General features: G+C 39.9%; 1 protein-coding gene across 1 annotated transcript in view; it reads right to left on the bottom strand.

Annotated features, from left to right (window-relative positions):
- The window catches only part of LOC126470209 (lysosomal Pro-X carboxypeptidase), a 59162-nt gene that overhangs the window by 26264 nt on the left and 17726 nt on the right, over positions 1–15172 (bottom strand). Inside the window, 2 exon segments of the mRNA XM_050097885.1 lie at positions 4633–4805; positions 12089–12246. Coding sequence (XP_049953842.1) covers positions 4633–4805; positions 12089–12246 — 331 coding nt within the window.

Below are 15172 nucleotides of genomic sequence, written 5' to 3'. Positions count from 1 at the left end.
ATTTGATATTACAAAAACAGTCATGCTCCTGTAAATAAAAGATCATATACAGCTAAAGCAGTTTATTTCTAAAGCATGGATACTTCAGGTGCAATTGCCCTCAACAACAAAAAAAGCTATCTGTAACTTGTATGCTTGTATTTCATTGCAACTGAGAATAAAGCTGGTGTGTCAATGGGAGAATGAGTGGTAAAATGTTATTCTATAGTTAAAAACAGCTTTTTAGTCTCTCAAATAGAAAGAAGTCTTAACACAGTTACTGATATGGTACAACTATCTCATTACATAATGCTATGACATACCTGTTCAAAGTTTCACATTTTAACTGAATGCATTTATACCATAACAAAAGAGAAAGCAATGGGTACCATTTTTAAAAATTTTCTGTTCTAAGAGGCCTTTTCTGCATCACCATGTCACACAGAATGGCTGGTTCATGAGTTTTTCTGTTGCTAGATGATGTATCAGCTACATATATCTGACACAATGCATTAACCTTGTTTTATACTACATTCTAGATTTTTAACATACAAATTTATAATGATAATAGATGGTAAATGGGAGGAGAAATCATGCAGAATGGCTAAGCTCAGAGGATGAAAGAAGCACACAATGAAATTAAGCAGTTGAAATTCAAAATCATGAGAATTGGGCACTACATTGTAAAAAGAATGAAGTCAACTAATCACAGAACATCAATTGATTATAAGGAAAATGTAGCAAAATATACTAAGAAATGCAACAATGAGTCATTGGAACAATAAACGGAAAGAAATAAAATGACAAAGTTAACAATAATAACAGTGATAATAATAATGGTAACGATAATAACAATAATAATAATACACATACAATTCACCAAAAAGACAACAAAATAGGTTTCCAGTATCTCAAACAGAAAGAAGAAGCCTTGAGAAAATTACTACCTTTATTTCAGAAGAAACTGAAATGGTACTACCCGTATCTCAGAGGAATTTCATTACTATCATCAGAATATAAAATCTTATCAAAAGTTCTTCTGGACATATTAAAGCCTCAATTAAATAAACAAGCTGGAGACCATACAACTGGATTTAGTAATAGCAGATCCTGTCCAGAGAAAATTCTAAACCCCAGACAAATAATTAAGTACATGAAGAAAATATCAAATAAAAAGGAAGGGTCAATATTTGATTTTAAAAAGGCTTATGTTTTGACAGGCAGAGACTCTCTCCTCAGAATCATGAAAGAATTTAGAGCATACAGGGAAACTCTGAAAATAACTAAACACACTTTTACAAACACAGTATCTAAAATTAAATTTTTGGGAACAAGTTCTAGTTCCTGTACCGGAAGTCAGACAAGGAGATAGTCTGTCACCTCTATTTTTCAATTGTGTGTTGGAAAAACCGCTGTAAGAGAATGGAAAACCGAGGGAAAAAACAAAAAAGTTAATAACTACTTTAAGCTGAGTAAATTGAAAGAAGCAATAAATTGTTTGGGCTTTGCCAATACCCTCATAATAATAGAAGGGACCTTAGAGAATGCAAAGAAAGGACTAGAACTTCTGAAGAAGACAGTTGAAAAGGCAGGTCTACAAATAGCTTTTGAAAAGACAGAATACATGACCAATGACACTAACTCACCAAAATTTTTAAAAAATCAAGTATGTTAATATCACGAAGACAGACCACTGCAAATTTTTGGGGAAAAAAAGTAAAAAGAAGCAATTAAAATCAGAACTGAGAAACTGAAAAGAGCATACTTAAAAGTGAGAAACCTGCACACTAAAAAAATTACGTTCTAGAGATGTTAAATTAAGGCATCACATTACAGTTTTAGAACTGGGAGTCCTCTGAGTTGGAAACATTATTTTTATCTGTATACAAAATTCCATATGATGATTTGGAAGAGAAAGAAAAAAATTTGTACAGCCAAGAACAAAGATGGCAATTATGTTTTCAGATCAAATAAAGAAATAAACTCATTTTGCTCTAAAGTAACAGATGAGATCGGGAAAAGTCATGGTACACTCTATGAACATCTAGAGAGAATGAAGGAAGACATATTAACCCTTTAAGTGGGAATGATGGATATATCCAGCCACACACTGCAAATTCACAGTGGGTTGGATGGATATATCCATCCGCTGGATTCTGTGGCTAGTAGCTGATGGGGAATGATGAGTTATTAGCCTGCCATTGAAACTGTGGTATCAGTTGAGCTTCGTATACTATATCATAGCTCTCTTCAGGTACTAAAGCATATTCTGGGCTAGTTACAATATTTTCCACTTTTTTGTCTTTGTTTACCAGTGCATCAGTGAATTACATTTTGCAATAGTGAAAAGAAATCATTTAGCATATTTGGAGAGAGACAGCTGCTTTTAGGACATGGTGATAATTTCAGTGACAGTTCTGAAAGTTTTCGAGATATGGACATTGACGTTACAGCAAGTGATTTTTATTCAGAAACATTAGACGACAAGACACCGTTGCCGCACGTGGTACCTAGTGCATTTGTGCATGCTAGTTCAGTTTGTGATCAATATTTGTTCAGTGGTAGTAGTGGTACATGCGTGCTTCTAAAACAATATGGTGTGATGAGTTGTTTTATGTGTTTCGTGGATGGTGCTTTGTGCAAAGTAATAAATGAACATACAAACTTATATGCACAACAGTTCATAGCTTCTTATCACAATTTAGCAGCATGCTTCAGGGTTTGCAGTTCGCACAATACTACAAGAGATGAGATAAAAACACTTACTGGAACACTCACACTTCAAGGAATTCTCCACAAACCACAGCCTCAGACAATTACGCACTGTCAGCAGAAAACTACTCAAAATTCACCTGATTATGGAGTATGTGCACCATAAATTCATTTCACTATACTTGCCAGAAAGGAACAACACCAATGATGAATTGTTGTTACTTTGGAAATTATGGCTTAGATGGAGGCAATTTAGTCCAACAAAGTACAGCAGATTCTACACTGCTGTGTAAGCAACTCCGAGTATGTATGGGACTTCATTGTTTACATTCGAAAGGACACTAATTATGGTAGCCACTATCCAGAAGGAACAATAACCTCTAAACCTGTTTTGAGTTGGCACATGATCTACTTGGGAAAGGTCAAAGCATTTATCTAGACAACTAGTACACCAGTCAAGATATGGTGGACAAACTAATGTTGGCACAATGGGACAAGACAGGAAGGGGTTCCCTAACTTCATAAAAAATGAAAAACTGAAGAAAGGAGAGTACATAACAGGGTACAGATGCAAGCAGATGGTAATGAAATGGGACAAAAGATATGTTGTTATGGTCAGCACTTTCCATGATGATACATTTTTAAATGTAAACCTAAAGAATGGTATCATTCAATAACTGCGATTCTCAGTTGCACAGCTACCAGATGGCCAGGAGCAGGCTGAAAAAATATTATCAGAAGGTTTTCCACCACACATTCGACACTGCATGATTCAATGCAGACATTCTGTACAAGATGCATGGTGGCAAACAAAGTAAAATGAGCTGCATCGCTAGTCTTGGTCGACAACTCGCCATATCTTCACCACAACAAGGGCCATCAGTATGATGCCCATCTCTAACACTGAAAGCAATATGCCTTACAGTCAGGCATTTTCTAGATTTTCTGCCACCCACAAAGAATAAAAGACACACAAGGAGGTGTACGATGTCCACAAGAAAAGGCATTCACAAAGAGACTTCACACTGGTGTGCAGAAAGCTAAGTTTCCTTTAAAATGTTTCACACTGAAAATGTCTTGTGAAACAATGAAAATAATTTTTTTTTGACTTCTGCAATATATTTTGTTCATTCCCAACCAATATTAATTTAAATTAAAAAATGAAAACATGACGGAAAACTTTTATGTATGAGAAAAGTACACAGCACCACCATGACAGTATGGGCTGGTGCAAATTACCCAGTGAGGATGAGGTGCACACACATGAACTAACCACTTAACAGGTTAACAAAGAAGATCTTCACATTCTCCCAAAGCGGGAAGACAGGAAAGGAAATTGAGTGGGGAGGCAAGACCAGAGAGGGTTTAGAAGAAATACAGACTGAACAGGAGACCTTATTCAACAGAAACAAATTCAGACCAGAAGTCAAGACAGGAAGACAAACCAAACAGAAGAAAAACTGGAGTCAAATGGTCAGAGGAGAAGAAAAGAGCTAATTCTGAGAAAATGAAAGTGTTTTATATACGGAAGAAAGAAAAGAGAAATGAATAGTTATTTTGATGTGGTCATTAGTTGGATAAAATAATAATAATAGTAATAACAAATACAATGGAAGTGGTGTTTAGATGACAAATAAAAAGGAAGTATAAAATGACAGGTAACAAAAATATATGGGAGAAAAGAAATAAAACCAGTTAGTGACATAAGGGAAGGAAGCAAAAATGTTGGAATAATAACATGCAAGCAGACCAAAAAAACACAATGGGGAACAGAAAGAGGAAAGGCATAATCTGTTGAGAGTATATTATGGTTTTCATATTTGCTTCTTCACAAACACTTTAACTAATTTGTGTTAATCAGTTACATGGTAGCTCATGTTAAATACATAATAAATAGAAACTTAACTTTTTTTTCAGAATGTACACTGAATGTAGAATTACCTTTATTGGGTAAGCTGGAAGAGGAAGAAGAAAATTTGTGGCATATGGGTAGTCTAGCATTGCTAGATTTGTGTACACATCAGTTAGCCAAGACATTAGAAGATCTGCGTCAGCTTCAGACTGAAGTGGTTTACAAAGTGTCCAGTTCATTGACAGCCATTTTCGACCTTCATCTGGAATGACAGTCATCTAGAGGTGATACTCTGTGATTCACTAACATAGTTGAACATTATATTTGTTAATTTTCAGCAGGTGTTTTATATGAATACATAGCAATCAAATAATGCAGTACCTGCAAACACGCAAACAAAAATTAAATATTATAACTCAAAAAGGCATAATTAGTAAGTTAAATAATGTTCTGTGCACCGACCATATATGGGCATATTATTGTGAGCCCGGGTGGCATATTGCAGCAGCTGACAGCAACTGAGCATGGGATGATGTTACCGTAATAATTCAACGAGCCCTTCACAATTTTGTGAGACATGTGAGCTGGCTGAAACAGTGGACTCAGTAGTACTGCATAAATGTGTGCAGCAAGAGGCAAGACAGGTTTCCACGATGGCAGTGGCGGTAATGTTATGTGACTGGGAGTGGTGCATATGCGCAGCAAGTGCGTAAATAGTGACCATTTTGTAACAAAATTATCCTCAGTCTCACAACTCTACCAAGATGAAGGAGCTGTGCCAGGCAAGGTTGACACACGGAACTGCAATTGAAGTCACTGATTCAAGGTTATGATGGGGCAACAGCTCTAAGAACTATCTGGACTTAGTGTCATGGCACAGCAGGCTATCCCAGGTCTACTCCAGTAGCACATCCAACTCCTTGGGTCACTTCCTGTGTACACCAGCCATCTTCCACCATTGCAGGACTAGTGCCTCATTGTGGTGGAGTTTCCCCATTGTGATGCAGCCGAGGTGCCACCAGGGGCTGCAACAGATATGGCATCAGTGAGTGTACATGCAGCTGGCAAGGAAGTCTTGCTGCCAGGTTACATAATGAGACTGCAAGCGCACAGCGGAGTCTCTGTTTCGGTACCATGGGGAATTCAAGCAGCCAGCCCAGCAGGACTCAGTGGTCAGCTGGTCATTAGCCCAGTGTGCTACACAGTGCAAATGCTTCAATAGAGAACTTCTGTTAACTTTGCGGCCACCTTTCTCTGGAGCCTCCTGGGCTTCCCCCACACCTCCAATACCTGTTTGCACCATTCTGGCTCATTGCCCTCCCTACACTCGGGGATACTATAAATGGAAGGAGTGAAAGTAATGAAACAAGACAAAGTAGAGGTGCTGAGTGGCCACTAGGCACATATACAAGACTGGAAATGTTGCTAACCTTTTACACGCACGCACACACACACACACACACACACACACACACACACACACACAGCTATAACTGACTACACTATGTTGGCACTGCAGCTTAACTGGAGTGAGAAAGGATAGCAATGAAAATAGATTATGCCCATTTCAAAGGAACCATGCTGACATTTGTCATAAGTGATTCACAGAAATCACAAAGAACCAACTCTAAATGGCTAGATGGGGATATGAGCCACTGCCTTCCCAAATACAAGTTCAGTGTCTTATCACTGCAACACCTCCCTCAGTTTGTGGTGAGAAAGGATGTGGGGAGGGGGAGTGGGGGATGTACGAAGGGATGACAAATAGCTGGCAGGGAGAGGCAGCAAGCCCATTGGATAGGAATGTGGTGTTGGTGAGCTTGCTCTGGTATAGCTAGCAGAGGGTGTGTGAGGCTAGCAGAGGGTGTGTGCGGTGCACAATGGCCTGGAGAAGTGACTGGGAGGGGAAGACAAAACAGAAGAGGAGGAAGACTGCAGACAGGAAGGTATCAGAGTAGAATGAGTGAAGTGGGTGGGGGGAGGGGGGAAGCCATGGGGTAGTGGTGGATATGGGTGAGGAACAGGAGTTAATGGACATAGAGACAATGAGGATTGTGGGATTGAAGATGGAAAGATGTGTATTAAGAACAATTTGCATCTATGTAGGTGACAGAAGCTGATGTTATGGGTGTGGGAGTGGGGGGAGGAGGAAGAGGGGGAGGGGGGAGGGGGAGGGGGGAGAAGTGGAAGACCCATATCGCACGGGTTGTGAAGCAACTATTGAAGTTGAGCATGTTGTGTGCGGCAGTGTTTTCTGCTACTGAGTGCTGAACTCTGATCTTGACAACAGTTTGGAGGTTGGGAGTAGTTGTGCCCCCAGGATCTCCTCACATATTTTATAGATGGGTGGGTCATAGAATGCCATTTGAGAGACCACCTCTACCCCATTAACACCTGACACTAGATCTCTATGCACCTATATTCTCCATGCCCATGTCCCCTTCATAACCTCCAGCAATGTCCTACTGACTCCATACCCATCATCTCATTCCTTACACACTTCGAAAACTACACCCTTACCCATAACTACTTCTCCTTTGAGGTGAAGACATACAGATGAATAGATGGCACAGCCATGGACGTCTGCTTGGCACACTCCAACACCAAACCTGTTACTGGGCCACAGGAAACCTTCCCAACCACCCAAGATCCCAAACCATTTGCTTGGTTCAGGTTTATTATGAAGACACAAGATTAAGACATTCTATCTTTGTTCATCCACAGACTTAACACATTCTCTCCCATTCACTTGACTGGTCCTTCTCAGCCCATTATGCCATCTTCCTGGGTGTTAACCTCTGTGTCAATATAAATTCCATTAACTATCAACAGTACCTCCATTTTCATGGCATCCATCAATCCATAATGAAAAGTCTCTCTCAAAAATCTTGGCCACCTGTGGACAGTGCATCTGAAATAATGGACAATCCCTCATCCAGAATGAGAAAGGTCACAGACAGGCATTACTTGCCAAACCTAGTCAGCAAACAGATCTCTTGTGCCACATCCACACATGCCCCTACTATTCCAACCATCCCCATGAACCAGTTGCAAATGAAAACTCCTTACTCCCCTTTAAGCCAATATCACCACAAACTGGAAAAGTTTAACTATATTCTTTGCCAGGCTTCAAATTCTTACCATTGCCATGCCACCCATACTCCAAATCCTTTTTCACATAGGTCACACCCTTGTGGAAGACTCAGATGCAATATCTGTTCTATGCACCTACCCAGCACATACTATTACAGTTCCATCAGAGGCAAACCTCATCCTAACAAAGGCAGGGCCACCTATGAGAGCAATCACATCATGTATCACCTCTGTCACAACTTTTCCACAACCCTTTATGCAGGCAAATCTACCAACCAACTGTTCCAAATAAATGGACACCACCAAACTGTAGCCACAATGAGAGTTGACCAGCCGTTTGTGGAGCACTCTGCTGAGCACAATACGCTCAACTTAAATGGACGCCTTGCAGTCTGTGTCATGTGGATCCTCCCACCCCATCCCCAATATCAACTCCTCTGACCTGTGTAGATGGGAACTGTCTTTGCAACACATCCTTGTACCCCACAATCCTCCTGGCCTTAATCTCCACATGCCCTGTGCAACATCCCCTTTCACTCCTGTCTCCATACTCCCCACTTCACTCCCTCTTTTTCTGTTCAATCTCCATCTATTCACTGTGCATCACACTCAACTCCCACTTTGTATCTCATATGCTTGCTAACATTCCCTCTGCCACCTTTCTTCCTTGCACCAAAACAGGTGCCACAGCAGTAAGCCACGAGGCTTGTACTGTGGAAGGCAGCAATTCAGATTCCCTATATAGTCATGCAGATTGAGTTTCTGTGATTTCCCTAAACTAATGAAGGCAAATTGATGATGGAAATGATGAAAAAATGAAGGAGTTGATATTGGGGATGGGGTGGGAGGATCCACATGACACAGACTGCAAGGCGTCCATTTAAGTTGAGCGTATTGTGCTCAGCAGAGCGCTCCACAAACGGCTGGTCAACTCTCATTGTGGCTACAGTTTGGTGGTGTCCATTTATTTGGAACAGTTGGTTGGTAGATTTGCCTGCATAAAGGGTTGTGGAAAAGTTGTGACAGAGGTGATACATGATGTGATTGCTCTCATAGGTGGCCCTGCCTTTGTTAGGATGAGGTTTGCCTCTGATGGACTGTTCCTTTGAAATGGACACAACCTCTTCCCTTTCCCATCATTTCTCAATCTGAGCTTGTGCTCTCTCTCTAATGACTTCATGGTCAATGGAACATTAAATCCCAACTTTCTTCTGGCTCTCGCCTCCCATCCTATCTGAAATAAACACTCACTGCAGTTAAGCTGCAGTACCTGCAATATGCATTCAACAAAGGCAATGTGTGTGTGTTTTCTTATGTACTAGTTGTGTATAAAGGAGGACATCATCTGCAAGTTTGGTAATGTTTTCATTCTTGTTTAGGTGCCTCTTAACTAGACAATATTTCAACTGTAGGGTGAGTAGTTACCTTTGTTCCTTCCATTATCCATATTTCAAAAATATTTTTCCATTTCCATATTAATAAATAAGTTAGTTAAAGGCAGTTGATACATAATAGTGTGTAAGGTTACAAATCAAGTGTGCCACACAAAATTGAATAACTCACTACTGAGGTATAAATATGCACAACCAACAAATGACATTTATTTTTCAGATTGTGATATAAAGTGTAAGAAACTGTGGAAACATGCTTGTGATAATATTGTTTGGCTGCTTTCAAAATAAACACTCAGAAGAGGTAAGTAAGGTAGATGCGGCCATTCTACTGGAAAAGTTACTGCTCCTAATCACTTCCTGAAAGGTAACAGTAGAGGTGTTAGAAAAAGGATCTTGATAACTTTTCATATTCATATTTGTGTTAAATAATAATGGACTGGACACAACAGAAAGAATAAAGGTAATGACTCACCAGAATTGTTGAACTGTTGAGTGGTAGACATGCACAATAAATTAAACGCTTAGCTAAGCTTTCAGGCAATGACTTTCTTTGAAGCTAAAACACACACACACACACACACACACACACACACACACAGGGCTACATTGAACCAGTGCTGCAGCCTTACTGGGGTGAGGTGTTGTCTTAGATGGAATGAGTATGAAGAAGAGCGAAGGGGAAAGAAGGGATGAAGGGAGTGGAGGCTGGTAGTTAGGGGACAGAAGGGGGGATGCAAAAAGGGCCTTAGTCTCTGCTCAACCCTGTCCCACATCCACTTCCATCACTATCACCATACTCCCCCTCTCCCCTTGCCGTACTTCACACTAGCTGATCCATCTATCTATTAAACTATGCTGACATTGTTTTCTTTGCAGTCTCCCCCTGTTCTATCCTGCCTCCTCCCTCCCCTAGTCCACTCCTCCTATTTCATCTGGTACCATGTACAGCTTGCCTCCTTACACCAATGCTATCTCAACAGTGCATGAAATGTATTCACAGTTGCAAATACTGACAACTATGAGCTCTATAATGGAATGATGACAGTGAAAATTTGTGCCAGACCGAGACTCAAACCTGGATTTCTCACTTTATGCAAGTGGTTGCCTTAACTGCTTTGGGTATCCAGGCATGACCCATGGCCATTCCCAAACTTCCATATGTTCTCATTCCTGTGTCATAAATCTGTACTAATACACACATTGTGTCATTCCCGTTCAGCGGAAGACATTTTGATTAAAAGTCACTGCCTGATATCAGTCAATAAATACAATATCGCAGTGCCTGTGTTGTTAAGAACAGGGATGCAATGTTCCTTTGCACATGGATGCATGTCAGAAAGAACATTGCATCATTCTTCTTAACAACACAGGCACTGCAATATCGTTTCTCATCAGTGCCACAACCTTTTGTCATCTTTACATCCCTAACTATAACTCTCTCTTCTCTTCATGCTTCTTTCCCCTCCTTGTTTCACACCCACTTTACCTGACATAAACCTTCACACCAGTGGGCTGCAGCGGTGTAGCCATGAGTTATAGTTCCGTGATTATTCTGTTGACCATAATTGCAACACCTTGCTAAGATGTGGAACAAATCAGTTTTACAATTATAGTACACTTTATCAACAAAAAATATGGCACTATGGTGAGAATCTCAATGATTTAAGTTATTTTTTCCCTGCATAATTTATAGTTAACTATGTTCAATATCTCTCTCTCTCTCTCTTCCTCCCTTCCCCCTCCCCCCCCCCCCCCCCCTCTCTCTCTCTCTTCTATGGAGTAGAAGGAATTGTCAAGAAGATATCATTTCAGTTTTTATTTGAATCTGTTAAATTGTTTATATCACTGGGTAGACAACCAAAGATTTTTATAGATAAATACCTCACTCATTTCTGTGTCACACTAAGGTAAAGTGATGGAAAGTGTAAATCAGTGTTATATTTAGGAATGATAATGTTTTCAAACTGTGCTTGATTGTTGACAACAAACTTCATAAAGGAGTAAATACTCTGTAGTAGTGTTGTAAGTATGCCTAACTGTTTAAAGAGCTGTCTACAAGAGGCTCTACAGGGGACACTATATATTACTCTTGTTACGTGCTTCTATGCAACGAGTACATTTTTCCTAAATGACAAGTTATCTCAGAATATGATGCCATAAGACATTAGTGAATGAAAACAGGGAAAGTAAGTAACATTTTTTTACATCCTCACTGCCAAAGATAAAATCAATGACAGTCAGTTTGCAGAGAGCCAGTTATTAATTTTCAAGAAAATGTTATTTACTTTTTCAAGTGTTGCAGTTACTCCCTTAGGTTTGATTATAATACTTACAATGTATCAAAGAGAACTACTTTTTCTTCTTGGATATATGATGGAAGATTATTTTTATATACTAAAAACAAGAGTGATTGCCAAATATCTATCTTTGCAGTATGCATGTACTGATTATTCCTCATTCTGGAGATGTATTTCATGGTGTGCACTCCCAGAGGTTCTTAATACAACTGTCTGCATCCATTTGTGTGTGTGTGTGTGTGTGTGTGTGTGTGTGTGTGTGTGTGTGTGTGTGTGTGTGTGTGTGTGTGTGTGTGTGTAAGGATGGGAAAGGAAGTCGGCATGCCCTTTCGAAGGAAACATCCTGGCATTTGCCTGAAGCGATTTAGGGAAATCACGGAAAACCTAAATCAGGATGGCCGGATGCGGGATTGAACCGTCGTCCTCCCAAATACAAGTCCAGTGTGCAAACAACTGCATCACCTGTGTGTGTAGTATTTATACATGTTGCTGGTCATATAAATCATTTTTACAAGGTGTACTATATTTATGGGGAGCAAAATTTTTCACTAGTTAAATCATACAATGATCTCATTTTGCTGTACCAGTAACTATAACACTGCATTAACTAAAACACTGTTACTTTAATGGTATGACCACTACTAAAGAAAAAGGACATCAAAAAAATCAGAAAACACATATAAAATGCGGAAACTAAACTTTATTTCAGCAATATTATAGTTCACGATGATGCAATCACAAGAAGTAAAGTCTATTCATACCTGTCTTGCTTAGCTTTCTGATGATATCCCATGATTTACGTATTGTATTAGAGCATTCTTTAGATTCTGAGCTGAAATCTGATGTAACAATTCTATAAAATGCTTCACATGGAACAAGCCCTGGGAATTGCAAAATAGGAGCCGAGGCTGCAATTGCTCTGTGAAATGAGAATACAACAGAAGAATCAAATGAATCCATTAATGATAAAAAGTAGTTTCATTCTGTTCTTCTAGGATAAATTTAATATTTCTAGTTGTTAATATTAATACTTTAACGTTTCCTGTAAAGAATATGAACATACTAAATATTCTGAAAAGGATTATGTATTATTGTATTGATAGTTTTGTTTCTGTCTGAGCTGATGAATGCATTTATTAAATAATGGTATTTTATAGATTAGGCCAGGATAAAGTGTGACATATGGTGCCTTACAAAAGTACACACAGTGCCAAAGCAGGCTTCTTCCTTTATACAGCCAATGTAGCACATACTATGCTTCTTCTTCTTCTTCTTCTTCTTCTTCTTCTTCTTTGGTAGATCTCTCTTATGGCAGGTGTTGACACTAAAGGTCCACAGAATCACAGAAATTTTGACTCTTAAATGTAAATATTAATAATAATAAATATAAGTAAGATTCACAGCATAAAATTTCTCAAGTTTATAAATATTAATAAGATGCACTTTGACTGATCAACTGTTCAGCTACATGAACTGGTTCCTTCATTTCTATATCTACATCTACATCTACATATGCATTCCACAAGCCACCATACGGTGTGTGGCAGAGGGTACCCTGTACCGCTACTACTCATTTCCTTTCCTGTGTGAGAGAAAAACAACTGTCTGTATGCCTCCATATGAGGCAGCTATCATTGCAAGCTGATGCAAGAAGCTTTAGAGATGCCAACTAGATGGGGTGCTGGTTGATGTTCTTTTGCAAGAAGTTACAGGTGGGCTATGCTGACAGTAAGAATCGCCACCTGGGCCTTACAATAGGAAGAGTAAGCACATGTTCAGCCTTGACACCACTGCTGAGGCTGCTATACTGCTGACACAACAATGTGCAGCAATGTACAGGAACGAGATTGCAGTAGTAATGACCTGGATTACCACATGCTGCATCACTATTGTGGCCTATGTGATGAAGAATGAGGTCATGTCAAAACATGGGTGTAGCGAGCCACAATAAATACTGCCTGTTTCCGCTATGCAGTGTCAGTCATCATCTGCAGTCAGCTCTGAGAGGTACTCCATGTCAGTCATTGACCTGATGTGGGTCATCCAGCCTGCTTTTACTAGACACAACCTCTGCTAACTTTGGAACTGCAGCTATGCCTCAGTCCAGATGCCACCAGCAGCTACAATGGTGTCTCCCAGCTGGATGGCCACCTGCTGGTTGACCACTGCCAACTTGAGGGCATCTACCTTGGGGTCCACAGTAGAGAGCAGGAATGAGCTCTGTAAACTTGCTTTATATCCCCAGAAGGTCCTATGACATCACCTCAGAATTCACCATCTCTATATGCTCAAAGCCTTGACTCATCAGACTCCACCATTGCCCACTTAACCAAAAACTCATCACTTGAGTCTGTTATCAAGGGCAAGTGTACTATAGCAGCATGGAAGAGGTAGTGAGTACAAGGGTTAGTTAGTATAACCAAGGACTCATGGCATTGTTCCTACAATGCAAACATTCAGTCTGATGATTATTATATACCAACACAATGAATGATTGGTTAGCACTGAATGTTATTTTGTTCATAAGTATATAGATGTAGGTGTATATGCTGAGGTGACAAAAGTCATGGGATACCTCCTAATATTGTGTCAGAACTCCTTCTGCCCGGCATACTGCAGCAACTCAACAAGTTGTTGGAAGTTTCCTGCATAAATATTGAGCCAAGCTGCCTCTACAACCATCCATAATTGTGACAGTGTTGCTGATGCAGGATTTTATGCATGAACTGGTCTCTCGATTATGTCCCATAAATGTTCGATGGGATTAATGTCAGATGATCTGGGTGGCCAAATCATTCACGTGAACTGACCAGAATTTTGTTTAAATCAATCGTGAACTGTTGTGGCCCGGTGACATGGAGCACTGTCATCCATAAAAATTCCATTGTTGTTTGGTAACATGAAGTCCACGAATGGCTGCAAATGGTCTCCAAGTAGCCGAACATAACCGTTTCCACTCAATGATCGGTTCAGCTGAACCAGAGGAACCAGTCCATTCCATGTAAACACAGCCGACACCATTATGGAGCCACCACCAGCTTGCACAGTGCCTTGTTGACAACTTGGGTCCATGGCTTTGTGGGGTCTGCAAAGCACTCACACCCTACCATCACCTCTTACCAACGAAAATCAGGACTTGTCTCACCAGGCCATGGTTTTCCAGTCATCTGGGGCCCAACTAATATGGTTATGAGCCAAGGAGAGCTGCTGTAGGTGATGTCATGCTGTTAGCTAAGGCACTCACATTGGTCATCTGCTGCCACAGTCTTTTAATGCCAAACGTCACCACGCCGGTCTAATTTATACATTTTTCATACATCCCACATTGATTTCTGTGGTTATTTCATGCAGTGTTGTTTGTCTGTTAGTGCTGACAACTCTACACAAACACCACACCTCTCGGCTGTTAAGTGAAGACCATCAGCCACTGCATTGTCCATTATGAGGGATAATGCTTGAAATTAGGTATTCCCGGCACACTCTTGGCACTGTGGATCCCCGAATATTGAATTCCATAATGATTTGTGAAATGGGATGTCCTGCGCACCTAGCTCCAACTACCATTCTGCATTCAAAGTCTGTTAATACCCATTGTGTGGCCATAAACACACCATAAACCTTTTCACATGAGTCACTGAGTACAAATGACAGTGCCCTTTTGTACCTTGTGTACATGATACTACTGCCATCTGTGTACATGCATATCACTATCCTATGACTTTTGTCACCTAAGTGTATGTATGTATGGATGGATTCATATGTATGGCTATATATTTATATATGTTTTTATGCCTGTATGTATTTATGTTTATGTTTGTATGTATGTATATGCTTAAAACTGTTTT

The sequence above is a fragment of the Schistocerca serialis genome, chromosome 3 (assembly GCF_023864345.2).
Source record: "Schistocerca serialis cubense isolate TAMUIC-IGC-003099 chromosome 3, iqSchSeri2.2, whole genome shotgun sequence".
NCBI lineage: Eukaryota > Metazoa > Arthropoda > Insecta > Orthoptera > Acrididae > Schistocerca > Schistocerca serialis.
The sequence above is the reverse complement of the archived record's forward strand: the minus strand, read 5'-3'. Positions and strand labels throughout refer to the sequence as shown.